This window comes from Pyxicephalus adspersus, chromosome 1, assembly GCF_032062135.1.
Source record: "Pyxicephalus adspersus chromosome 1, UCB_Pads_2.0, whole genome shotgun sequence".
NCBI lineage: Eukaryota > Metazoa > Chordata > Amphibia > Anura > Pyxicephalidae > Pyxicephalus > Pyxicephalus adspersus.
The window spans coordinates 97,866,034-97,893,429 of record NC_092858.1 but is presented as its reverse complement, the minus strand read 5'-3'; the positions used below and the strand labels follow the sequence as shown (position 1 = coordinate 97,893,429).

General features: G+C 37.2%; 1 protein-coding gene across 15 annotated transcripts in view; it reads right to left on the bottom strand.

Annotated features, from left to right (window-relative positions):
• LOC140336694 (protein 4.1-like) overlaps positions 1 to 27,396 on the bottom strand; it is an 81,433-nt gene that overhangs the window by 4,250 nt on the left and 49,787 nt on the right. For 9 of the 15 annotated variants that reach the window (XM_072420035.1, XM_072420026.1, XM_072420044.1 and 6 more), the window contains 5 exons: positions 25,014 to 25,073; positions 24,486 to 24,527; positions 22,041 to 22,103; positions 20,267 to 20,449; positions 274 to 402 (listed from right to left, as the gene is read on the bottom strand). In XM_072420035.1, coding sequence (XP_072276136.1) covers positions 274 to 402; positions 20,267 to 20,449; positions 22,041 to 22,103; positions 24,486 to 24,527; positions 25,014 to 25,073 — 477 coding nt within the window. The remainder of the gene's footprint in view (positions 1 to 273; positions 403 to 20,266; positions 20,450 to 22,040; positions 22,104 to 24,485; positions 24,528 to 25,013; positions 25,074 to 27,396) is intronic. The other 6 variants (XM_072419984.1, XM_072420011.1, XM_072420018.1 and 3 more) reach the window with 6 other exon arrangements.

The window sequence follows — 27,396 nt, the reverse complement described above, 5'->3', positions numbered from 1 at the left end:
GTTTAGCAAATATTTCATCAAAGAAAGTGCATGTGTCACTTCACTTGATATGAGTAGATCTCAAATTCAGATATTAAAATGAATGTACAATAAATGGTGGATATATTTGGTGATATGATGTACTGTGTATTGGTAATGTCCAAAAAGCACTAGATTTTAAAATCACTGCTTCCTGGTATTCACCCCTAGTTCTGAATAACTGGACTCTGAATGCTTCCTTTAGGAATTCTCAGTGCCGTTTTACAGCCCCAAAGCCTAAAGGCCAGTACTTACTTTTGCGGCTTCATAGGTGATTGTTTTAGTCTCTGTGTGTACCAAGGGGACCTCCTTAGTAGGAATTTGTCCTTTCTCAGTGGCTGAAGCATTGGAGATGGTCACTGTTTGTGTTTTCACCAAGGGAGGCTGCACAAAAAAAGCAAAATGAGTTTAAACGAACGTCTAAGAATTATCTTTGTTTACCTGCTATCTATTTCTAGAAATACTTGTGTAATATAAATTAAAGTCAAAGTATACATTCTCTTCAACCTCACCTGAATGGTCATTAACCAATACTTAAAGTGTGTATATTTGTATTGGACAGAGTAGTGAAGCGCAGTGAATTATAATAAAAAGTGTGACTTTGGACCCCAAAAGTTTATAATAACACAGGTCAACAAAAAATAATTTTGATAATCATCAGAAACCACAGCAAGCTTTTCTACTTCAGTTTTTTGAGCAGATTTCAGTTATGATTACTAAAATAGTTAACATTGTATGTGCATGTACTAAATTTTGTACTAAAACGTAAGCACCATTGAAGTGAGTGTTAATACATCTTCAGTGTGAAGTAAAATAAGGTACACTCTGGTATAGATCTACTGAACACTGTCAGTCTGGTATCATTGTTTCTTCAGAAATGCTTAGAGTATTAGATTTTTTTGTGTATTTATTGTCTGGATTGTCACGGTACAGCATGCAGCAGTAGTCAGCCATCATACTTTCATTCCAGAAACCTTGTTAGTGGTGCTCCATTAACTGAATGTCCTGGTGAAAACGTTCTCCTTGTTCCTCACTTATCATACCAAGATTTTCTAGGAAGAATTCTAGATGTGAGTGGAAGAAATGTATGTTTAGTGACATGCAACAACCCAGTTTCTGGTATGAATCAAGCAGATTCTGAACTCCTTCCTTGTATACAGGAGACTTATGGTTGCCCAGGAAATTTTCACACAGCCACTTGAATCCATCCCAAGCTTCTAGCTCAGCTGCTGAGAGATATTGTTTGAAAACATCATCCTGCAAAACAGACTTGATCTGTGGCCCTTTAAATATCCCTTCCTTCATTTTTTCAGTTTTTATGTTTGGAAACTTCTCAACAAGGTACTGAAAAATCATGGAGTTTGATTTACCCATGGCCTTTACAAGGTTCTTCATCAAGCCTAACTTGATATGGAGAGGTGTAAGAAATATTTTATGTGGATCAACCAGAGGCAGAAACTTGGCACTACTTGTTCGGGGCTTATAGGTATCTCTTGGTAGCCAAACACGCTTGACATAATGGTCTCTCATAGACCAGCTGTCCCACAGGCATAGGAAACAACAAAATTTTGTGAATCCTCCTTGCATTCCCATCAGCAAGCCAATGACCTTTAGATCCCCACAGATGTTCCACTGGTGTGTTTTATACTGGATTGCTTCAAGTAGTAACCTCATGTTGTCATAGGACTCCTTTAGGTTAATAGAATTGGCTATCGGTAAACTTGGTTTGGAATTACCAATATGCAGTAAGACTGCTTTCAAGCTTCTTTTAGAGGAATCAATGAAGATAGGCCATTCAGACGGAACATGCTCTTGTGACAAACTGTTAAAGAGTGCATTTATATCCTAACAGTAGCAGTGAGCCATCACTAGTGAAGAACGTTGTCATGTTATGACTTTGTTTTCTGTAGTGAGTTACAGTTAACCCATTGCAAGCAAGTGCTTCTGTTTAAGCCTTGAAGCAAGACGTTCTGCTTTGTCTTTAGAGAGATTTAGATCACAAACGAGATCATTCAGCTCTACTTGTGTAAAGGTCTCTGGTTCTGAATCTTCATCGTCAAGTAGTCAGGATCAGATGATTGGGGGTTGTAACTGGCTGCAACTCCAGCACATTCCTGATCACCTTCTACAGAAGCAAGTCCATCATGTGGCGGTACTAGAACTGGCAATGAATCATCATGGGGAACAGACCTAATTGCAGAATCAAGGCTGGGATATCCAGTTTTGTGCTTAGTTTTACCTGAGAATCCACTTTTGTTGACGCGGCAAATATAGCATTCGATTACATGGTCTTGCGGTTCTCTCCACACCATCGGGATTGCAAATGGCATTGTTGCTTTACGCCGATTTAGCCAGTCACGCAGTCCGTTGGAACAACTGGTACAGATGACATGTGGAGCCCAAGATTTATCCTAGTCACTAAGTGGACAGCCGAAATATAATTTGTATATCTATTTAAATTTTGTGGTAATTTGGCAACGTTGTGCTTTCGTCGTGAATGAACCTCACACATGACAGAAACCGTCTAGATCATTAAGGGAAATTCTAGGCATGATGGCAAATGAAATCAATCGCAGTTAGTGCAGCCTCTAACCTTAAAAAAAGAAAACTTGTTAAATGTTGTAATATGTTAAGGCTATTTATAATGAATTTCACATAATAAATATTTAGCTGCATCACAAAAACTAGACGTGCTAGAGAAAAACTAAACACAGATTTTAAATCTGCATCTAAAATACAACAAAGCCCACATAATATTATATCTGATGAAAATGACATGTTGACCTGTGTAATTACAGTAAACCTTCACAAACATATCTAATAGTACTGGGTAATAACCCTGAAACATTCAATAATTCATTATATGTCATAGATGCTACAATCCAACTTTCTCATAATAGGGGTTTCGATAACAATACGGCCATGTAAATGTATGAACATTCCTTTCATCCACATAAGCTGCAAATGTCTATCACGTTAAATCCAGCCTATTGTAAAGGTCTCTCCCATGTTGGGTTCCATTAGTTTGTCATGAGAAAACATTTATACATTTTCAGCGTTATACCAACGTACAAAAAATTTTGAATATATCTTTGGTGCAATTACTACATATGTGACTTTTTACAATATACATGTATTGATATATATATATACCAAAACATCCCACACATTCCAAGGTTTCTCCACTATATCCAAAAACTAGAAAAGGAAGTGATTGGGTTTGACATGCTCTTTATTAGGATTGTAATGAGCAATAATTTAGAATGGCCCAACTCAACAGGATGTAGTCATTTATCAGGTTATAGTTGTCACAGCATGTTGTCACAGATGGGTGCTGTGCTTTGTTCAATCAGATACTAGAGAACCTTTTCACAACTCAAAGCAGCAAAGTGTGAGAAAATAGTGGTTCAAGGAGTAGATCCTGCTGTGTGGTTCTGAACTTCTCAAGCAGCACCAAGTAGAGCAGACCCTGCAGGCCATGCAGCTGAACATTACCTGTTTTTTTGTAGTTATCCCATCATACTAGCAATGTTTCCATTGGCTGCAAACAAGTAAGAATGTATGCTACACAGATACATTTCTGTTACACATTAAAAGTTCACTTACAAAGCAGACTCAGAAGCAAGTCAACACAGTATCATTTCACAAGCTTCCAAATTGCCTTTGCAATTTCACTTGAGTTACAGTAATGTGCCCATTAGTTCTTCATGATATTTCTGAGTTGCTTTCGCATTTATTTTGACTTGTGAGGTAATTCTAAGTAATTCCTTTGGCTCATATACAAGCAAAATTGTATACATGACCTTCAAAGCTGCCTATTTTAGCAATCATATTACATTTATGATGTAGTGATTGGTGGCCACCAATGCTCACAATTCTGTAAAGTAGAACCTAAACCAGGAAACTCAGTATACAGATTTATTGCAATAAATCTGCAATTCTGTTCTATGTGATTTATATACCCCTGCACAGCCAGAAGGATGACAACATCTCTAGTGGCTTCTTGGGTCACCTGCCTATTAATGGCAACAAGTGAACCTCATGACACAATAATGTTCCCACCTTGTGCTATCCACGCCATTTAAACTTTGTAGACACTTTCCCCACCAACAACCAGTGCCTAAAGCAAATCTTGGACTGACAACACTGTGAATCGCAACACAGCCTTTGGCCACAGTACAGTGCTGCTCATCCTAGTCTAATATCTGTTGTGTAGAGGATTCTGGAATCATCATATACAAGCATATTGAAGGCAGCTATATTACAGTAATTGTAAATAAATACAGCACTGCACCATCTGGTGTTCTTTTATAAAAGGTTTTTCAGTTCTGCTATAACGTCCTCTGTTAACTGACTTCACCAGTATGAAGTTTCAGCCAAGTCTACCAAGAAAACCTATTAATTTTTGAAATCCTGAACTCAAATGATCTATAAATGAGTTTTAAATGAGAATTTTTTTCTTCAGAATTTTTTCACAATACTTTCAACCATCAATGGCAAACATGTTAACTAGTATTTCCACATTAAATATAGCTAATGAGTTGCCTGAACTCAAACCAATTGATATATACTGCCAACATCCCTAAATTCTTGAGTACGTAGAAAGGTAGGTATATTTGTGGGACTTTAAAGGCAGTTCAGTACATATGACAAAATGTGCTCAAATATCAAAAAGGCAATCTTTTAATAAACACAAGTCATAAAAACAGTGGATGGAATTCCATAGAAAAGTGTGTACCGAGATATGTCTAATCCAATAATGTACAAAACAAGGAGGTCTATGTGTTGTCTATTTGTAAACACTTTTCTTTGGATTGTGACACATGGGGGATTGGCCCCTATGTTTATGCTGATCTATAATCAATGCTGATCATGTTATACAAGTTGTGCATTTATAGTATATTTATATCGGTTTTAATATATCTGAACCTTCTATACATCTATGTGCACTTCTACATATATATGTGTACATGTGCACTGCACTTACATTGGTCCCAATGCTGTTACTTAAACTTTTACAGCTGCTGATTATTACTCAGTACCCAATGTGATTATACCTGACAGAGAAAAACAAAATATATATTTAGTGGATCAATTGGTTCCAGTTTGAGCGTCTCTCTCTCTCTTGCTGCTGGAGGGGGTCCTCCTGTTCCCCATGACTGGATCCCATGCCAGGCCAAATCACACTAGATACTACACACTGTGGTTTTACACCCTTGGTATGTACTTATGGTTATATTGTATTGCTTGTAAATGTGAAAATTTGGGTTATAAGAGTAATAATTATTCTGCTTGTTTATATTATAGTGCATTCTATCTATTGAGGTCTTGTATAATCCCTGATGAAGCGCATTAATTCTGCGAAACGTGTTGGATTATCAGAATCTATTACAACATCTCAATGTTATACACAATTGTTTGGTGCTATGTACTGCTAGGCTATGTACTGAGCACTTTTTTTTGGAATTCCATCCACTGTTTTTATGACTTCTGTTTAATAAAAGATTGCCTTTTTTTATATTTGACCCCATTTTGTGATATGTACTGAACTGCCTTTAAAGTCCCACAAATATACCTAACCCTTCTACGTACTCTAGTATTTCTACATATATTGATGGTATTAGTATCAAAAAAAATTAAAATAGGAAACTGCTATGTATGCATTTTTTCATAGACACAGTTACTTCTGCCCTATGAAAAATGTCCATGGATATTACCACAGAACAGAAAAGTCCAACTCCAGTCCTGGAGATTCACAGACAGGCCGGGATTTTTATATAAGCAATAATTTTGTCAGTCTTTGTAAACCATTCCTTACTAAATTTACTGCTATCTTACAAATACCACACGTGTGCAGATCCTGGCCCACATAGACTGGAGTTGGACAATCGTGGAATAGCATAAGAAAGCGAGCAGTAGACTTTAGAAACAAAACATAGTAATTAGGGGAAAAAAAGGACTAAAGCAGCATATAGCGTATAACAGTGCATCTGCAATATATTACAGAAAAGATAAAGTATACATTTTACATAAAAGGCAAATACAACTCTGTTTAACAGGGGAGGAAAAAAAAACTTTATTATAAAGCAATAATAACTATTATTTTCTATAATAAATCAGCATACATACTAGTGTAGATATCATTGATACAGCAGTATCCTTCAGATTACAGTCATATTAGTAGAAATTTTATCATAGGATGTAAATACACAACTTGCAGCACTCATGAAAGCTCTGAGCCTGTAGGGTTCACTTGAGGACAACTCATCTGAATTTGTCAAATGAGCTAAAAAAAAAAAAACCTAAAGTATTATATCTGTAATGTCATATAATATTTGAATGGCCTTAATATGGCTATACCAGCACTCTGAAGGATAAAAAGCTCAAGAGAACAGATGTGCAGAAAGGGGAAAAAACAGTCTGCAGTTTGCGTAACATATTTAGTTTACAGAATTTGACAAAGTTCTTTGAACAAACTCTCCCTGCATCTTTTAAGATTATTTACTGATAATTGTAAAAATGGGGCAATATGAAGTCAATTCAATGTAGCCGTATAGAGAGTGAAAATTATGAAATAATATATAAAACAGACCTGAGGCAGTACTTTAGTTATTTAGAATGGCAAGAGATAGTTTGGAAAACATTAGTATAAAAACAGGGAGTACTAGTTACCAAAGGGTAACACATGTATAGTAAACCACACCAATGGGCACATAATAAAGGGGTTGGTAAAGTTTAGAAACACCATACTAAATTACCAAATAAGCAAGACTCATTAAAGGCACGAAGTGCCCCTCAGGAAGCGGGACATATTGTCTGGGGGCAGGGCAACTGACATTGTGTAAAATGATAGGCAGATAGTGGATGTGTTGCTGTAGGAATATAGATTCTAAATATAATTTGTTTCCAAGATTTCCCACTATTTTCAATACATTAAGCGAGTAAAGCTGATACCAGAAATAAACCTTTAAACAAGGTGCTCTTCACTGATTACAATATGACTGTGAACACCAAATGTCAAACATGTTTTAAAACACTATTTTATTAAAGAAATTCCCATTTGTGCCATAATAATGCTTTGCATAGGCAAAAGCATCAAAACACACACGTTAAATTCTCGATCTCATAAAACTTTACAAGCAGCAGCTCACAATACTATGCATATCTGTGGTTTCATACTTAGTAGGAGTGTTAAAAGTGAATCTTAGGATGGATCTGTGAACCAGAAGAAGAAACAAGAATGCATGCTTTATTACAATGAATTGAGAAACTGGTTAGGAGAACCTTTTTGTACAAAGCAACGTGATGCTGGAAGTATTAAGCCTGCTGCAATCTAGGAACATTCTTAACATACAGTTTCTCTATTTTAGTAAACATCATAAAAAGCATTATTCCTTAAACTGCTGGACACTTCTATACAATATTCCACTACTGAAGAATGAAGGTTTTCATTATACCTGGAGATTACAGTAATAGAATAGGTAAAGGCCACTATGGATGACTAAAAGTATCAATATACAAAACAGAATGAGGACATCTAAATAGAAGAAAAAAGGGGCTAAAGAGTCAAAATCCTCACATTCCATTGCTAGATCCTTGGCTTTTGGAAAGGCATGAGTTTTAGAGGCAGTGCAATGCAAACGTGTGGTACAGTTAGTAATTTATACAAACATATATAACTATAAAACCTAGTTTAAAGGGCCACTCAACCTAAAACACAAGTTGTTTTATCCATATAACATATTAAAACAATCAATCATTAACAGTGTTTAAACGTTTCTTCACCTTACCAGAACCTGAGTTATTTAATGCTGTATTAAGATTTTCTGTGTAACTGAGAACTAACTATTGCTTTATATGACTAGCCATGACAGGTTGAGGAGAATCTGACTGCACTGTTCTTGAACCAGGTTATTCAATAAGTATGCGGTGTGCAGTTCATGATTTCCCTGCATAGTATTAAAAATAAACAAAGAAGCCCGATCACCCAGATTTCTGAAGTTCTGGTAAGTTGTTGAAACAGATTTATATATATTTATATACCTACAGCTATTTGATATATTCAACATGAGTCTTAGGTTAATGGTGCTTTAAGGAGAACAAAACAAGTGCATAAAATAGTTGGGGCATGCAGTATATTCCTAGAAGAACCAAGATAATATGCACGGATATTGAATAAACCCAAAGAACCAGCTGCACAGAAGCTGCTTTTACATATGTAAAAGTTGTGTTTATACAGAGCTGAAAACACGGAACAGTCAAGCAGAAGCTGTAGTCCCAAAGAATGAGTATTTAAAGGAACAGAAGCCACCAAAGTGTCACTGCTAAAAAGATTAGAAATGACATCAGAAATTGGACACGGGGTTTTGGAAGTGGAAGCAGGTGCAGACGGCATTTTTCCAAGGACTTCTCCTCTGGCATTGGGATGGAGACTTTCGGGAGGATTACCCGATGGTCTGTCCCAGAAGATTTTACAAGGTCTTCACCCTGCCCTGGAGCCTCACCCTGAGTCTGCCCGCAGGGGGGCGGCAGAAGAGAAAGAGACAAGTGAAACCGAAAAAAACAAACAGATGGCAAATGGAAAACTGAATTTAAATCTTAGGTATGTGCAAAGTTTATGTTCAGATTTTTCTCAATGGAAGGGTTAGATTCTATAGCCAACAATCTAATACATGCGTCAAGTCAATTGGCTACTTCAAATGGCAGTGATATATTTAACAAACTAGATTAGGTGCTTAATGGCAGTGTCTAATTCAAGTGATCGATCTCTACTGGGTCTACAAATAATGGCAGTGAATGTTGCCCCCGGATACAGGTTAAAGCATTCCCATGATCCTTCAAGTTAGGGACATATGGAGTGAGAAGCTTACGTCTGGGTGACCCTTGCCTATATAGTTTTTGTTTCATCTTCATAGCATTTGGGTTAAGCTCCTATAGCAGAATAGTAACTGATGGTTGTGTAACAGTGCACAGGGCCTGATTTATTAAAGCTCTCCAAGGCTGGGGACGATACACTTTCATCAGTAAATCTTGGAAATTCCACAAACCTGGAGTGGTTTTCATAAAAGTCATTTGCTATTTGTTAGCTTTCATAAATCAGGCCCAAAGTGTTTGCAAAGGGCCATAAAATTAGTACTATTCACATTAAAAAGGAAGGCAACAGAAGATATCCCAACAAGTACCTTCGATTTAGCCTCCCTTTTTGATGTTCTGCTACATTGCAGGAAAAATTCCATGATTCTAATAACTCAATGAGCTTTTCGAACACTTGTTAACTATGCAGTGAACCGAGATGAACACATTTATTAGTATCTCTGTACTAAAACTTTTAACACCAAAGCTGAGTGGAATGGATAAATCCACCTAAAGGTGACTGTGTTATTCTAAAGAAAATTTTAAGTTAACAATAACTCTGCTCCTCTTTCTATGAAAGAAAGAACTGAGCTCTTAATTCCCGCACAGGGACTGTTCTATGTTGATCGGCTTTGGGACTTTGGGTTGGATCTTTGCACATCCCTGAACAACAATTTTCTGTAATATCACGGCCAGATGGCTAATCAGCATGAACAAAAAAATTGTGAATAGGAAAGAAAAAACAAAAAGCAAAATAAAAAGTTGGATGTTTAAAAATGTAAAGGGAATAGGGTAAAGAAAAAGAAAGAAAAAGAAAAGAGAACAGGCTATAGTTAAACTCAGCATTGCAAGCTGTGAGAACATAGGAGATCCCTGAAGAGCTGCAGAAGATGGTGTACCACCAAAGGATTTGAAATATTGGACTAGATGATAATCCATCCCCTGCAAATCTCAACATTGTAGGGATTATGTGGCTGATATATCAATCCGAGGCAGGATTTGTAGGAAAAGCTTAAATGCTGTAGAAGCCAAAACACTTGAACAATGTACAGTTGAGATGTCATTTTACAAATTAACTCTCTAGCCCCAGAGCCTTTAATGCATCAGAACCAACTGCATTAATATATGTAAATTAGAGGATAATGAACATAAACTAGGCATTGTTAAGGACCTGCAACATTTACCGAATGAATAAAGCAAATCTGTGAGTAAAGTATCTCAAGCAGTCAGCACATACGCACATACCTACATTCTCAGGTCCTGTTCCCCCAGCATAGTATAAAACCCAACTAAACACAAAACTGAGCAAGGCAAATTCTAGAAATCTGGTTGATATGTGAAAATAAATTTGCAAAAAGAATGGACAAAACTAGTTTCGTGGGCAAAATGTGTACATACATATGTGCACTACAGCTCATTTTGTCTTATGTCTGGGTTTAGCCAGTGGAGATGTAATTAGTTGTGACACCCAAAGTAGACAGAAATAAATATCAGACTACACACCCCTGTATTACAGTACAAACCATGAATCCATGGGCATGAGGCGGGAATTGTAGTTCACAAGAAGATGGTGATGAACAATTGTAGAAGTTAGGTACAAAAAATCTTAAATCTGTATGTTGCACATACGGGTGTACAGCAATTTAATTCATTTTTAAATTTCAAAAGTTAAAGCGTACCTAAACTCAGATTTTTTACTTGACATAGAAGGGGTTAGACGACAACCCTTTTATTTTAAGTAAAAATTGTGTTTGTTAGTGTTTTTTTTCAGTGCAACACCCTTTTATGCAGCACCACCCCCTTAATGCTCGATTGCCTAGGCCAGGGGTCGGCAAATTTTTTGGACCACTAGGCCATTTCAGGAGGTCAAGAAGGCACACTACACTAGGCCTTGGGGGGTGTCGTTATAGGGAAAGTCAAAAGGAGTGCTGACGATCCTGAACTCTTGCGTTTTTCCCATGGAATCAGCTCTGCTTCGAATGACTGCACGTGGGCTTCCATGTTCGTGATGAGCACGTCACGTTCTTGAGGCTTCAGGTTAGGTTCAATAAGGTGAGAGCTGATATCAGTGAGGAAGCCGAACCGACAGAGCCAAACCTCATCAGAGAACTTTTGAAAGCCCTTGAGGCCCCTCTCACTGACAAAGGAAACAATCTTGTGGTGGAGGGCGAAGACGTGCTTCAAGACGTTGCCACAACTGAGCCAGCGAACCTCAGTGTGGTAAAGCAGATCGCCTTAATCAGCCTCTGCAGCTTCGCATATGTGCTTGAGGATACGGTGGTTGAGAGGATGAGCAAGCATTGCGTTCACTAACACCACAACAGACATAATGTCCTTCATGCCAACTGCTTTGGCACACAATGACTCCTGGTGGACGATGCAGTGCACCTTGCATATCTCCTGTGCACAACCCAAAGAGCGGCAGTGGTGGATGAGCAGCTGCGAAAGTCCCTTGGTAGATCCAACCATGAACCATGGCAGGTGCACCATCAGTAGTCACTGAGACAAGCTTCGACAGGTCGAAACCACTCAAAGAAGGTAGGAGGGCATTGAGGACATCTTGGCCAATTGTCATTCCATTCATCGGGATGAGGCTGATAAACTCCTTGACTACCTTCAGGTCTTGCATGATGCCATACACAAAGATGGCCAGCTGTGCAATGTCTTTGATATCACAGCTCTCATCCAAGGCGATGGAGAATATATCGAGAGTTTTGAACTTCGTAAACATCGAAAACATTAGAGGCCAAGACCTTCACGTGTCAAGCCACAGTGTGGGCAGAAAGCGGGATTGCTTTGAAAGCGTTGTTTTGCTTGGGACAAATGACGTCAACAGCAGCAAGTATACAATCCATTACAAAGTCTGCATCAGTGAGGGGATGCATTTTCTTCGCAATCAACAAGGACACTTCTTAGGAGGCAAGAGTGCGACGCTCAGCAGTCTCAGAACATTTAGAGGCCTGCTTCTTGAAGAGGGACAACTGTTGTTACAGCCGTGACTGCAAACGAGCAGCCTCAGTCTTTCGCTCATCCGTGGTGTAGTCTCTGTACGTGTGCGCATGCTTGGCATCGAAATGCCAGCACGCTCAGCAGTCTCAGAACATTTAGAGGCCTGCTTCTTGAAGAGGGACAACTGTTGATCCAGCCGTGACGGCAAGCGAGCAGCCTCAGTCTTCCGCTCATCTGTGGTGTAGTCTCTGTACGTGTACGCATGCTTGGCATCAAAATGCTCCTTGAGATTCGACCGCTTGAAAGTGCTGATGGTGTCGTTGCACACTAAACATAAGCTTTGTTGCCGCAATGGACGAAGAATAATTTGTCAGTCCATTCAGGGTTGATGACACAATGTTCAAGGTCAACCTTCCAGAGACTGGTAGCTGTGTGTTGCTTCTGCTCTTTAGGCATAGTAATTGGCGTTACTGTGCGTGAACTCAATGATATAGTGGGAACTCGCGATAACGATACAATTCAATTAGGCCGGATGCAACAATAATTAACTAGGGGGCATTAGGCCGGACTGGAATACTGGCTAGGCCGTATCTGGTCTAAAGGCCAGAGTTTGCCTACCTCTGGCCTAGGCGATCAAGAATGAATGGGAGCGCAAGCCTCCCGAGATACCTACGTCACACATCCTGGAAGGCTCTTTGTTGCTCATTCTGCACATGCTTGAGCATCTCGGGGATGCTCAGAAGGAGCCCTTTCATCAACAGGGAAAAAATCTGCCGTCCTCATGCATGCACAGTGAGATTGGCAAGGTTTTTCACCTGAGCAGTGTAAGATTGGGTGACGTAGGAAGAAGAACACTGAGAGAAGAAAATGTCAGTGCCTGGCACTCCCTCTGCGATGGGCTGAAGACAGATACCAGACCGACGCAGGACCTGTTGCAAGAAATCTCCCCTTGGATCGACTGATCTGCGTGATTGAAGGGTGATTTCTGGTTTTGCGTTAGATTTGGGTTTACTTTACCAAATCTAACTTCATTCATTTACACATTTTACAATGCCAGAATATGTTCAGCTGTCACATCTGTGATTTGTCTTCCTGAAACAAAGTAAAATGTCTGAATGAACATCATTCAAGTGATTCCAAAATTTTTTGCCAGGGGTTGTACATCCCGGATCATATTCTCCATTTCCCCAACAAATGCAAGAAACCAGCATACGATTCAACTCAAATACATCACCAAAAACTAAAACCATTTTAGGTGGATCTGAGCTCTCAGGCTAATTTTAAAAGACCTTTGTCAACATGCTTTTCTACTGACAGCCAGACATTAACATGTCTAAAATGAGAAAAATGGGGTAAACCCTGATTTGTAGCAGCCTAGAGGAAAGTAATTTAAACCCTAATGCTGGTAATCTGAAAAGACTTCCCCCGTAATGAGACTGCCCCTGCATTGCAAAGACTAAATGCTTGTTTAGGTTGAATGTAAAGGCAAATTTAGTTACTTTATACCCTCCCTAATGCAGGCTCCTCCTTCATGCAACTGATTTTCCACAACCACTACCATAGCATGATCCAGTTCTGCAGTCACAGGCAGCGATGGCATCTTCTACAATGCTGGACCAATAGTCCTGCATTCCAAGTAAGGATGTTGAGTTCAAATGAAGGAGGAGCTCTGGCAACATTTGCGGGAGTGAGAAAGAAGGTAGGTAAACTTGCACTTGACATACCCTTAGACCTTAATTAAACCTGAGCAGTGACCTAATGCATAGGATTTTTTTTTTTTTAATTCTTGTACTTTAAGTTTTACACTTGGGTTGTGTCTATAACATACTACAGTTTGACATTCAAAAATCCGGCCATCGATAATCCGGTTCCTTCAGATTTTCGGCATTGATTTCCGAGCGCATTTTCAAATTTACACTGTTTTCTGGAGGCTCTATATATGTTTTGATGTCATTGTACTCCAGAATCAGCTGTTGGGTCTTGCTTGCACATGCTTTCCTGCTTATTCCTTCTCATTTATTTGCTGCTATATAGCCCCATTTTGGATTCAGCATTATGGACTCAAAGGACTGTACAGGTAGTCATTTTCTGTTAAATATATACAGCATATATAACCGTAAAAATTCAGAATTTTGGTAAATCAGGCACTCCTCAGGTGCGGAGGTTGCAGGATTTTTGAATATCAACCTGTATATAGTGACCAACAATCATGACAACTTTCTGCTAGCTTGTGGGACAGCTCACAAAGAACTAGATTTTCCAGAAAATAGTCAGAGAAGCAACACTTTTTCAAAATGTAAAAAAATTTCTTTCTAACACGCATTTTGGGCCTCTATAGCATTTTGCAAGTATAAAACGGAACATGCACGTTATCTGTTCAAAGCAAGAATTCGATAAATCAATTTAGAAGCCCAAATAAGCCAGTCATTCCTTGCACGAGCAACTTCATGCAAGGATTTGAGTCTGTGTAATGATAGCTTGCAGGCCAAAAAGCATTACCACAGCCATCATGACTTTTGCCAAAATTTTGGCAAAAGCTATAGAAAAATAAAAAGCCAGGGATGGATAGCACAATGCAAGGTTGTGTACGTGACTGACATGATATAGGCATAAGCTTTACCTCTGACCCACACACTTTCCTCTCAGTGGGTAAAACAAGAGCACGCTTAACCTGAATTTACACAGCAAAAATAAAAAACGGAAAAGAAAGCAAATGATTAATTGGGATTACTTGGAATAAATAAATAACCAATATATTAGTAATACTTTGCCCAAACAATATTCAGAGAATAAAAGGGAGGACAACTGTAACCTTCACAAAAATGGTACTGTATTACAGAAGTGTTCATTTGAAAATGTTTGAAAACTGAAAAAATTAAAAGTAAAAAAATACACAAACCACTGCAATATAAGGCTGCAGATGTTTAAAATTCAAATATAATAGAAAATAAAAGTAATAACGTCACACAATTACAAACCTGTTAACAGTTGGGATATTCACAGACCAGTGATTGGGACACTTTTACCAGCATGTCTGTATATATGTGCACTGTTGCATTGATTCTTACCACACATTTCACAAGCATGCGTGTTGCTGAAAGCAGGTGAAAGGAAACATATGTAGTCAGAGGAGAGCGACAGTGCACATGACCATGAACATCCATACACTGCTCAAACCTTAGCCTGAAGTTTAGGAGCTTTCTAGGTTTGCTGGGCAGATCAAACAATTACCAGTTGAAAATATTCTTTGGCAAGCCCAGTCAGGTGAGGTGAGCATCACGTAAATTTAGGTGGACCTATCTTCCTGTAGTTGGGTGACAATGATCAGTAACATTATATATCTTGTACCTACACAGACTACAGAGATATGTGGTAATGCTGGGTGTGGGCATACACAAAAGGGTGTTTTCCCAGATAGATATGTGCCTTGGTTTTCCCCACAAACAAGCCCTTTATTTAAATACAGCATTGGTGAGAAAAAAGGGGGAAGAAATTTGTAGTATTCTGAGACTGTAGTCATTAGGTTGGAAATGATGGTAAAGGGCATTATTATCCCTTCTTAAAATCCAGTCTAAAACAGAAGAAGAAAATAGGCTATGTAAGCTCTGGGTCACCTTACATCGGGGCTTCACTATGTGACAGCCCTGCTAGTCATTCAAATCAAACGTGTGATTACAGAATTGTAATTACTAGTCACAGGAGACTTCTGAAAGTAAGTAAAGCCACTGACACACAAGAAGAAGAAAGCAGAGTATTAAAGGCAGACAAATGCATGCTGACATTTGGGATAATAGATCAGAAAAATTACTAAAATTCATTCTCAGGTGTCAATCTGCTGTCGGAATTACTCAGAATTACAACTTCCAACAGGAAAAGGAAACAGATATAACAAAGTAAGATGTACATTAGTATAAATGATGTATGCCATACAAATACAGAAAAATATCCAGCTATGATTATATCTAAACATTGTAGGAGAGACAGAAGATAAAAGTAGCAACTACTTGTAATTCTGTGTTTTTTTTCTACCTGCTTTACTAAAGCAGGTAAAGCCTTCAGCAGCTAATCCTTCACCTTCTTATGTAAATGAAACATATAAGCCCAGAAACTAGTTCTAGTAATAGGAAACACTATCAGTCTGCTACTTATATATTGTACTGACTTACTGTATTATGCGGGCATTTTTATTCTAGCCTCTAGGGGTCACTAATTCTCAGCTGGTAAAAATCTAAATGAAAACTCACAATAAAATCCTGGGTGAACTCAATCAGTTCTGTTAATGGGTGTTGCAAATCCCATGAAATATGTGAAATACGATTGGGCGTTGGTAGCCATTATTTTGACCACTGCAGTTAGATACGTTTAGCTGCCCCCTAAACAGGTCAATGTTGGAAGGAATAGATTCCATTTTATTCAGATTTTTTCAGATGTTTGCTTGGAGTAGTTTTGCAGACGCTACAAATGTGCTGAACAAGTTAGCTGCTCCAAACATTTTACATAGACTACATTTATAAGTTAGAGGGAGAAACAATGCATCACTTTTAAAGGTGAGCAAACATCTGCACAACTGCTATCCTGAACATGGCCTTACTTGCAACAATTCCTACAATTCTTACAGGAAAATTACAGACAGTCTCCTGGATTTAGGACAATTACCCACACACAATAATATACTTTCAATATGTTCAGTTCTTCCAAGATTTTAATAATGCTAAAATGTCAACATGCTTGTATAAAAGACAATTTATCATTTGGGTTTACTGGTTAGGTAAAGGAGGCTGATGTAGGCCAATAAAAAGTATATAAAAGTATATAAACTAAATATAGGCATGGAGGGTATCCAACTGCAAGTGTCTCAAAGGAGCAAACAAACTTAAAACTACAGATAACCACAGACATATAGCAAATTAACAAAATTCTATGGACTGACAAGATCTTTGTTCACAAAACAAGAACATGTGCTATACAGTAATATATATATATATATATATATATATATATATTCACAGATACACACATTGTAACATTGTAGAGTGACAAAAAGGTGCTGGATGGTAGGAATGTGAGGCCGCGTTATCTCAGATACTGACTACTGAGGTAAAACCAGCATCACCAGCAGCCCTGAAGGTAAGTTGATGTGTGTATCCCTCACAATGATGTAAAATGTATATCACTTAGAAATATTTCAAAATCCACAATCTGATAAAACTGAGAAAACAGGTGAAAAAATCTAGCTGAACAGACTGATTTTTCTGGTAACTTTCATTCATAAATTATCTTTTTTTACCCGCAAAATATTATTCAACATAAAGATCTAAAACTGACTCTGTGATACTTGCACATTAATGTGCTAATTCGCCATACAGATGTAAAGGGGCTCCACAGATATCCTGACTTCAATACAATAAATGTTTAAAGTGTTTGAAGGTGATTGAAAGTTATAAATATGAAGCAGACCATATCTGATGGTGCGAATTTGGTTGTATCATTTTTTTTTCTTTTACTTGTACTTGTATGACAAATAAATGTGCTGTGTGTGTTTGGGCAGTAAACACACACAAATATGAGGCTAGTTACACATATGCATAATATGTTTACACAACATTGATAAAATGTTTCTTCATAGAACTGACATATGTAACATTTTGTGTTGATTTTACCCCACTGTAACATCACTGCACAAAATTGTTTATATGATTATTAAAATTGTGAGCAGAGGATGCCAGTGTACGTTTGTTGCTGCTCCCTCACTGACCAATCATTGGTTTTGTTGTATTGCTTAACTGCAGAATAGTCTAAAGGTCAGGACCTGATGATGTGTTCTCTTGAAGGGTTTTTCTGATCACAACAGAATAATACAATTGTTTGATGGGTACAGGTGTTCCAATATTTACATTTAATTCCACAATATTTTTTCCTAACAAGTTAGAATTTTTCTAATACACATAAGCAACGCCAGACTTAGTCTAGTTCAGAGTCATTGCTTAAGAAGACTCTGCTTTTGAAAAAAAAAAAAAAAAAAATTGGCATTTGTAAAAAGAAAATAAAAAAGCATTTTTGGTATATCATACAGTAAAATTCTATTAGAAGAGTCTTAAGGACACAGGAATTATTGTACCTTTAGGAGCTGTGTCTCGCAGAGGATGGGTAAGAAAAACACAGATTTACAGTGCATTGCAAAAAGTATTTATTCCCCTCTATGTTTTTCCTACTTTGTCGCTTTACAAGGTAGAATTACCTAAAACCCCTAAACAAATTCTGCTGCAATAAAGAAACCGAGGAGAACACAGAGGAAGCTGCAAAGATCCATGGTAAAAAAGCCAGTATTTGTCTAGAGCAGTGTTTCCCAACCTTTCCTAAATCGTGGCATATATTTTACATTAGAAAAATCCCACAGAACACCACTAAACAAATGCCACAGATTAATTAGCTACCTGCTGCCATCTAGTGGAAGAGTACTTCTTTGTTCTGCCTATCACTATACATTGCTGGTATAGCCAAATGAAGACAAATTATTTGCAGTAAATAAATAATTTTCACACCAATTAACCAACATTGGATAATTTCTCACGGTACACCTGAAGAACTCTCATGGCACACTAGTGTGCCACGGCACAGTGGTTGAAAATCACTGGTCTAGAGAACCACTTTCAACCATGTGCTTAACAGAATCGAGCTACAGTATACAGAAGAGTGGTCAGGAAAAAAAGCCATTGCTTAAAAAAATACAATAAAAATAAATAAATAAGAAACACTTTTGGTAATTGCCTTATGGTAAGCAGCAGACTCCCGAAAAAATGTAAGAAAGTTCACTATTTAGATATAACTAAAAACTATAAAAATGTTTGGCCATTGGGGGAAACGACATGTATACCCCACAAGCCCACACTTCCCAAAGAACACAATTTCCGCAGTGAAACATGGTAGTAGCAGCATTATGTTATAGGGATTTTTTTTTTTTGTTGGCAGGGGCAAAAATCTGGTCAGGGAAGAAGAAAAGCAATTTTGGAGGTAAACCTGTTTCCCTCTGCCAGATTAGGGACTGAGAAGAGAAAGCCCAGACCTTGATCTAACTGAAAGGTATGGCATGATTTAATGATTGCTGTCACAAAGGGAACCAATCTAACGTAAAGCAGATGGAGAAATGGGTAAAAGTCCCAGGGGCTAAATGTGTTAAGCTAATCATCCTAATCATCGTTTGTATCAAAATGAAAAAAAAAAATAATAATTTTGCACCTCGGAAATTCATCTTAGTTCCATATTGTATAATGTGACAACACAGGTAACACACCAAGGGGAAGAAATAATATTGCAAGATACTGTATCTATCTGCGCCCAAACACACAGGGAGCACAAAATAAAATAAACTGATATAAACATAAATTCACTAAATCACAATTACAAATTGAGCTACAAAAGCATATGATAATAGGTGGATATGAATCTATTGTTCCAATACTTTGATGTAAATTTTCAAAAGCAACATGATGCAACCAACAGTGTTCAAAAGAGACGAAATGCTGGCTGCCACAAAAGCAAATGTAAAGCTATGTACATATGTCCATGGGAATGGCCCCACAAATGCCAAACATAGATAAACTACATTGGAAAAAGAAACCATTTTTTGCAACCTGATGTTGACCAATTAGAATAATTGAATTTTACTGCCAATACCTGCTAGAAACATCCTCCAGATTTTACTACATAAAGAATAGTAAAAAATGGTTCAACACATCTGCAATCCATTTTCAACAAAAACTGTATATTGTAAGCTTTATTGAGCTGGTTCCTATGGATTGGACTGTCATTCAAAAACAGCTTGTAAGCAAAGCCAAAATACAAACATTTATTAGTGGGTGTAAACCAACAAAACTAAAAAATCTGAGTAAAGTAACATGATGCATGGCTACATAATGACAATGTATTAAGACAAATTGGTTCCCTTTGGAGAAAACACTGTTCAATCATGATGGGCCAGCATTTCAAGACGATAAAGCCCTTGCACAAACGGCAGTTTTGTAAATACCAGAAAGAAGTGCAATGTGCCTGGTGACCTCCATATCATAAAAGTCATTGAGCCTTTATAGCAAATTCTGGAGCACAATGTGTGAAAAATGTTTCCACTTGCTTCATTCCCTTTAAAAGATCCAGAGGCTTTTCCTCCATTAAGTTAATATTAAGGCATTTAGGAGGCCCTTCGATTTATTGGGGCCCGGATACTAATCTAATAAATGCATTTCCCCCATCCCTTTAAAGCATACAATATACACATAAACATATAACACAAGCACACATTTTTTCAAAATGTTTTCAGCTTTAAAAAAAGTTCTGCAAGCTACATGTGTATATTGTCAATATTACCTAAAAAAACAGATTTATTTTATTGATTTATTTGAAAGCTCCTTAAACCATAAGACATGCATTGTATGGTGATATTATAACTTACCCCATCAGTGCCAGTCTGGACCTGTCCATTGAAACTGAGAGTGCGGAAGGGAGAGTGGGTAGAAAGGCGTTTGTCCCACTCACTGGGGCGAGGCGCAGGCACTGACTCCATGAAACTTTTCTTCAGCTCACGAATACTGGCATGGTGTTTAATGATTTCCTCCTGAGTCCGAGTCTCTAAGTCCTGAGAAGTTTTTGGAAAGGTGGACAGTTGGAATAGCAGTAGAGCAAGAAGATGAAAGAATTTGCAAGTGAGAAGGAGACAGAAAATATCAGAGTAAGAAAGGAAAACAAGGAAAGCAAAGAAAAGAAGAATGGTGAGCGGTTGGGGAGGTTAAAGCTGATATCCTGAGGACAGAGCACAATGTAACCAAAGCTTGTAGCCTGTAACATGATGTTTAGCTGCTAGAAATGTGGCCTAATCAAAAGCATGGAAAATACCCACATCCAACCTAATAGAAAAATGAACCCATATCAGACCTTTTAACACATACTATTTAAAAGAAAAAAAGATAGTGTAAAGATAAAGAATTTATGAGCACACTTACAGTCAGGTTTTTGTAAAGCGGCTGTAAGAAATGAAGAGGTCTGTATCTGAGGTATCCCAGATACGGGAATGGGTATTTAGTGTATTATGGAGACAGAGTTTAAATGTTCCAATTCACTGAAGGCTAAATTAGCCATGAATTGATGTATATTTTAGCTAATATAAAAGTAAGTGAAACAAAAGCATGATACAGACATAGCAACTAACATTTTATCACAGCAGAAGCAGCTCTAGATGTGGAAATGCCCATAGCCAATTCTAGAATCCTATTTTATGTAAAACACATGATAAATTGGATATTTCCAAGTCTCACAATTATAAAAGTTGAGCTAGTAATGATTTACCTTTTCTTTACTAAATATCAATAACTTCACAAAGGTTATGTTTCAATAAAATAATTGAAAAAAATGTGTTATAAACATTTTGTTTTCATACTGTCTCCCCATTTCTTAATATCACTGCACTTCCCCAAAACACGACAGAAATGCTACGTAAATATTTAGCATTACGCACCTGAAGGCTAAACTCTAGAACATATTTTATTGTTTCTTTCTATGGAACAGTTCACAAGCTGGAAAGTGGGCATCTTATTTCACTGAATTTACAAGTCTGTCCACTGATTCATAAAAAGATGTTCCTCGCATTTTTCTCTTCCCTATCATGAACAAAATCAAAGCAGACTGTGTTTTGGAAACTACCATTTACCCCTAACTGGAGAAGAATGTGAATAGGTGTATTATGTCTGATTCAACATGTTTCACCACACAGGCTTCCTTAGATATATAAATATTAAAAGACAAAAGCAGCTTAAAGCTTTTGCAGCACCGATAGTTGCATCACATTGTTTGAAACATTAAAGTTCCGGTTGCCTAATTACAACTATAATTTTAAATGGCAGAAGCACACACACACTGAACTTTGTAATCACTTGTATAAGCACAAAAATGTAACACAGGAAGCAAGGCCAGAAAAGTTTCACATCACTGAGGAAGACTTCCTTGAATCCACAAATACAAGCAGCGAGGTCTCCAGACAAGAACACATGTTAAATACGTTGGAAAACATACAACATATTACGTTTAAAGCAGCGTGCATGCAAAAAAAAACATGCAGACAGGGCCTGCAGGTATTTCTGCAGTTTAGTACACACTAGAAAACAAAACAAAAAAAATAAAGACATCAAAGTCCGGACAAAACGGGGTTACAGACTGCAAGAATTTATACCAACCTCCAACATTAAATTGCTATGTCTGATATAAATGTTTTCCCCCTCTAGTTTCTTTGCTCTTTTCTGCGAAGTGAAAAAGTAAAAATTCCATATAAATTGAAAACAGAAAATGACGAATAGTTGATAAAAGTAAAGAAACAAGAGGTTATTTTCTACTTCATACTTGGGAGGCCCCAACAAAAAGTGGGACCGATCATCTGAAATATATCTGTTTATTATTGAATACTGAACTACCTGCTTTGGCTGAATGAAGCTATTGCTTTAAAATACAGCAATTATTTCTTGAAAAGTAGATAAACCTGTTATTCAACTGGCCCTAAATACATCAATTTATTCCCTTGTGTTCTGCTGCCAATCTAATCAAAAGAAAGCCTACATATTTACCAATCATTTCCTTCTTGAATACACCAGACCAACCGATTTAATAGCAGGTTTTTGTTTACCCAAGCAGTGCCTTTGGCTGACAGGAAAATATTTCAGTGTTCTTATATTGTACTTTTAAGTAAGCTGTAGCAGGGGCACAGTGAAAATAAAATAAAAAGGTTTCCACTTTCTTTAAGCAAAAAGCCAAAAGGGTTGCATTATTTAAATATAGTTTGCAAAATTCATGCTGAAAGTGAACTGTTTTCTTACAATTGGAAGTTAGAGGGGAATTCCGCAATCATTTCACACATGAGCGTTTTACCAAAATTTAAAGTTAAAAAATGTTGTTGTGTCATTCAAAGTTACAATTTCATTATCCAACATATTGAAACTCTACAGGTACAATGACTATTACCTTGCATCAGGAAACATATAGGCAATATGTTGGTAAACTTTGCTAAATGTTTCTTTCTTTTGGCTCAGTCATAATTAGGATGTAGTTTTATGAGGGCAGGAAGAACGTGCATAAAGGTAATGGGGGAGTTTTTTTATAGGACACCTGCTCCCTGGTTGCAAATTTACTTACACAAAATGCTTAGATGCTGTAGGTAGCGGCCACCTTCAAGTTCATACCTTTTTTATTTTTATTAGAGGTTTTAAAATACTTTGTCTGCTTTCAATTTTGTTCTTCTGAGACCAATAGAAAAAAAAAAATCCCAAACAAATGAAGAATTACATAGACATCAAATAAAATTAAAATTTTTAAATTTTTAAATTTTCTAATCCTTTCAACTCTATGCCAAACCTAAAGAGTAGGAAAAAAAGCTGCTGAATTTTGAAAGTAATTTGACACAGGTTGTTTCTTAAAAGGTAATCAATAATAGTACACTGAAAAAAATACATTTGTAAATTGAATATCATTTAAACAGTAAAAAAAAGAATGCATATTAGACATAAGAAAGGTAACTTAAAAAAAGGGTGTGCACATGTCTTTATAGTCCACAGACGTCATTGAGAAAAGGGGTGCTTGTTGGCACATTACTGATCAGATTATACTTTCACCTATATTGTGGCTACACATATAGAAAAACAATAGAACAGCCTAGCAATAGAAAAGTACACAACAAAAGTAATATCAGCCTATTTAATTTTAAACGTTTAAAAGTGAGATTTGCCATAGCAAACCAATAATTAGTTATATTTTACTGTTCAGGCACTAAGCTGATGACATATGAAATGCAATTGGTTATAAAATGATGCACCTTGGTCATCTTAACTGTTCACAAGTCTTAGGTCATAAAAATAACATTTTCTATTTTGCCATGATCATGATGCATAAGCAGTGTATAAAAAGTCACACACACACATGAATGGAAGAACTGTTGAGAATGACAATAGGGAGACAGCAAATTACATTTTAACTCATCACATTGCCAATCCACTCAAGAAAATCTAACTTGCTTAGATTTTTCCTTCTTTACCTAGAAGAACTATTTCAGAAGAACACCACAAACATAGTGATTGTGTGCAAAAAAGACACGCTGGGCCAAAAAAATAACCTTACCCTTTCCTAGAAATATATTGGGGGACAAAATATTTATTTACCTTTGAGCTATAGTAAAATCTAAAAAAAAAGATGGTATCAGTGTTTGGGTTATGACAACACTTATAACAAATATATTTTTCTGTATTTGACACGTGGAAGCACAATCTACTATATATATTGTAAAATATTTTGTTGTGCTAAAACTGGCTGTCTCCATGTACCCTGTTTTAGAACAATAACTGTTTTTTACCCATATGCCTGATTGTGCCAGCTTCCTTTGCTTGAAATGTATTCTCTAAGGATGAGCTGGACATGCACCTGGCTGTGGATTGCTGGCAAGCACACCAACCTAGAGCAGTAGTACTGTTCTGTATGTACATTTTAAAATTGTTTGGTCAATACAGCCAGTATTTTAAACATGTTTAAAATACTAATTGTTTTTGCTTCTTGTAAGCAAGCTGCAAATAAAAATGTAGCTTCTATCTCCCTTGGATGGAGCTAGATGACAAAGATGATGCTGAACAAACACTGCTAACCTTCCTCATGCGAACTATGTCATCCTCTTTTTCAGCAGGCTGCTGCAAGATTGTAAAGGAAATTCAAAGACAAACAAAACAAAGTAATAATTTAAAACTAAATTACAGAATGACGGTATAGGTATAAATTGTAAAAACAGGTGGGATCAATCAGTGGTAACAGACATGCATTGAACTTCAAACCAAAGAATATAAGATTTGCTTGATTTCATTTGTCTGAACATTTTTGTGCAAGCTGTGATCTGTGTATGTCTGCATAGAACAGCTTTTGTGATATAATAAAAAATTCCATTAGGCAAAAGTAAGCACCACATTTTTGCTTCTGCTGTGTGTAAACATGATGAATCCCACACTGTATCATGTGTTGTGTTCTGTCCATCACGGTTCCTTCTAACATAACCTAATCTCCCTGGATTACTCTATGCATTTAGATTTAAGCTTTTTATGTAGTTCTAAGTACTTAATCCACCTATGACCAAATCTAGATGACTTGTTAGAGCAGATACAAAACAAACAGTAATAACCAACCTGCACTTTCTCTCCATTAACAGTGGGTGAGGGAGAGCCCAGTGGGGATCTCTTAACATCCTAAACAGAAAAAAAAAAAAAAATAAACATTACAAACACAATACAGGTAACCACAGGAAAGTGGCCAGAAATACTGGTTTACACATAATAATGAGAATGTCAGTAAGCTCCTAAAAGAAATCTGAAAGGATAGTTGCCATTGCTGACTTGCTTTTAAAGGTGCAGGCTTTAGGGTCGTCCTTTTGTTTCTGGGTTAATTGGTTATTGAACCACTAAATTGGAGATGGTAAAATCTCAATTCTATCTTATATTCTTGCCCAAGTTGGGTGACTCATTAGGCAATGAAGATGAAGAATGTATAGGTAACTCCCATAGTTTGATCCTCACACATTCTCTTTTTAAGTGTACAATAAATGGCTTAGGTCAGAGTGAATGAGTCCACACTGTAACCTCTAATGTTGTGTATTTGTAATGAAATTGGCATGTTTATTGTGTCCTCCTTGCCTGTAAGGGATGCAATAGAACCCACATGAACCTGCACTGATAAAATGGGCCTTAACACTTCACTGTACTCTAATACGCCCTTGGAACAAGCTTTAGTTCACCCATGGTGACTAGCGGCATTACTCCTTAATAAAATAGCGCAACTGCCACACGACCTGAAACACAATATACTAATTAGAGATACAATACTTACTTAGAGAAATCAGACGCCGACTAGAGTTGCCCTGTACAATTTCCAAGTACTTACCAATCCGTGGTAACCCAAAATTCCGTCAAGGAATAGACCATTAGTGTTACCAGCTATGGGAGGAAAGGGGATTGGAGACAGTGGGCGACTTTTTCTCCCCTGATATACCCAGACCGATAACGCTGAGACAATTACCACGATATTACGCTCTACCCACACAGGCCTCACACCCACTTTACTATCTACAGTTTGTTAAATACTGTAACACACAGGTACTCAATCCAGCAGAAGCAATGGTAAAGGATAGGTTTGTCAATCTGCTCTCAATGGACCCTCCCATCCATATCTTCACTATATCCTAGACTACAAGCACTTGTGCCAAACTACCTACCAAGAGTAATACTCAGGGTTGGCAAAAAGATTTTGCTATTCCTGAACTCAATGAAAAAATAATACAGGGCTATATAAATGTCAGACAATCTACTCCTAACGAAATTTGGAGGGAAACACAATTTAAGATACTTCATGGGGCCTATAAGGTGTTTTGTCCGCGGGAGCTGACCGGCATCACGCCCTAACCAGGCATACCACGTGCCTGCGGTGTGACTGTGATAAGGTGACACTTAGGCATTGTTTCTGGGATTGTAGCCAAATCCAAACACTGTGGAAGGAAGTTCTCTCCTATATTAAGAGGGTGACAAACCTACAGCTAGTGGCGGAACCATTTTTTTGCCTGTTCAGGAATTGGGACATGCAGCCCTGCAATGTGCGTAAAAGGAATAAAAACTTGGATATCCCTCTGCTAGCAACACGCAGGGCAATATTGTTACAATGGATACATAAAGAACCACCTAAAATGCATCTGGTTCAATCCGCTATGCATCTGCTATATAACAGGGATAGGCTAGAAGCAGAGACTTCAACAGACAATCAGGTAACAAATTATTTTTTGATAAGTGGTATGCGTACATGGAATACGTTCCAGAACCAACGGAACTAGCTAAGTTCTCCACGAATATCGGAACTCCTCCTGGCATAACCTGAATTATCCAAGTGCCTGACGATCTCTTTGTTTTGAAATCGCAAACTATATCAGGTGAATCAATATACAATTATTTGGAAGTAGTATAGGACTATGTTTTGCAACTGTGATGCCCCCACCCCCCTCCCAAGCCTTACATCTAGGTTCTACTATTGTTTATTAGGTTTAGTGATGGAAAATGTTAGAAAACGGAGGACTCAGTTGGACAATGTGCAATTTTAATTTTAAATTTATTAGATTGTGTATGCTACCTTATATCTCTAAAGTATTGTATTATGCAAACTGATATTGGGCTTCTCAATATGTTTTCTAATTGCCATTTTCTATTTTTTTTTTTTATCTACTGTTAAAATATTCTATTATTGCGCTTGTGCATTGTTTTTAGGTGGTTATAAATAAAGTTTACAAAAAATGGGATTTAAAAGAATAAAAGGTACACAAAATGTTTTCTTTTTAAATGCAAGTTTCACTTATTTCCATTAGCCAGTTTAAACACAGTAACATGATCAAAGTGATGAGTTTGTGTCATCAATAACGCACTCTTTATAGGCACGTAAAAGGTGTAAAATCTGTAAACAATAAAAAAAAATGCATAATAAAACCCCTGGCTATGGAGCCTGCAAACATAAAGACTAGAGTTAGCAAAATAA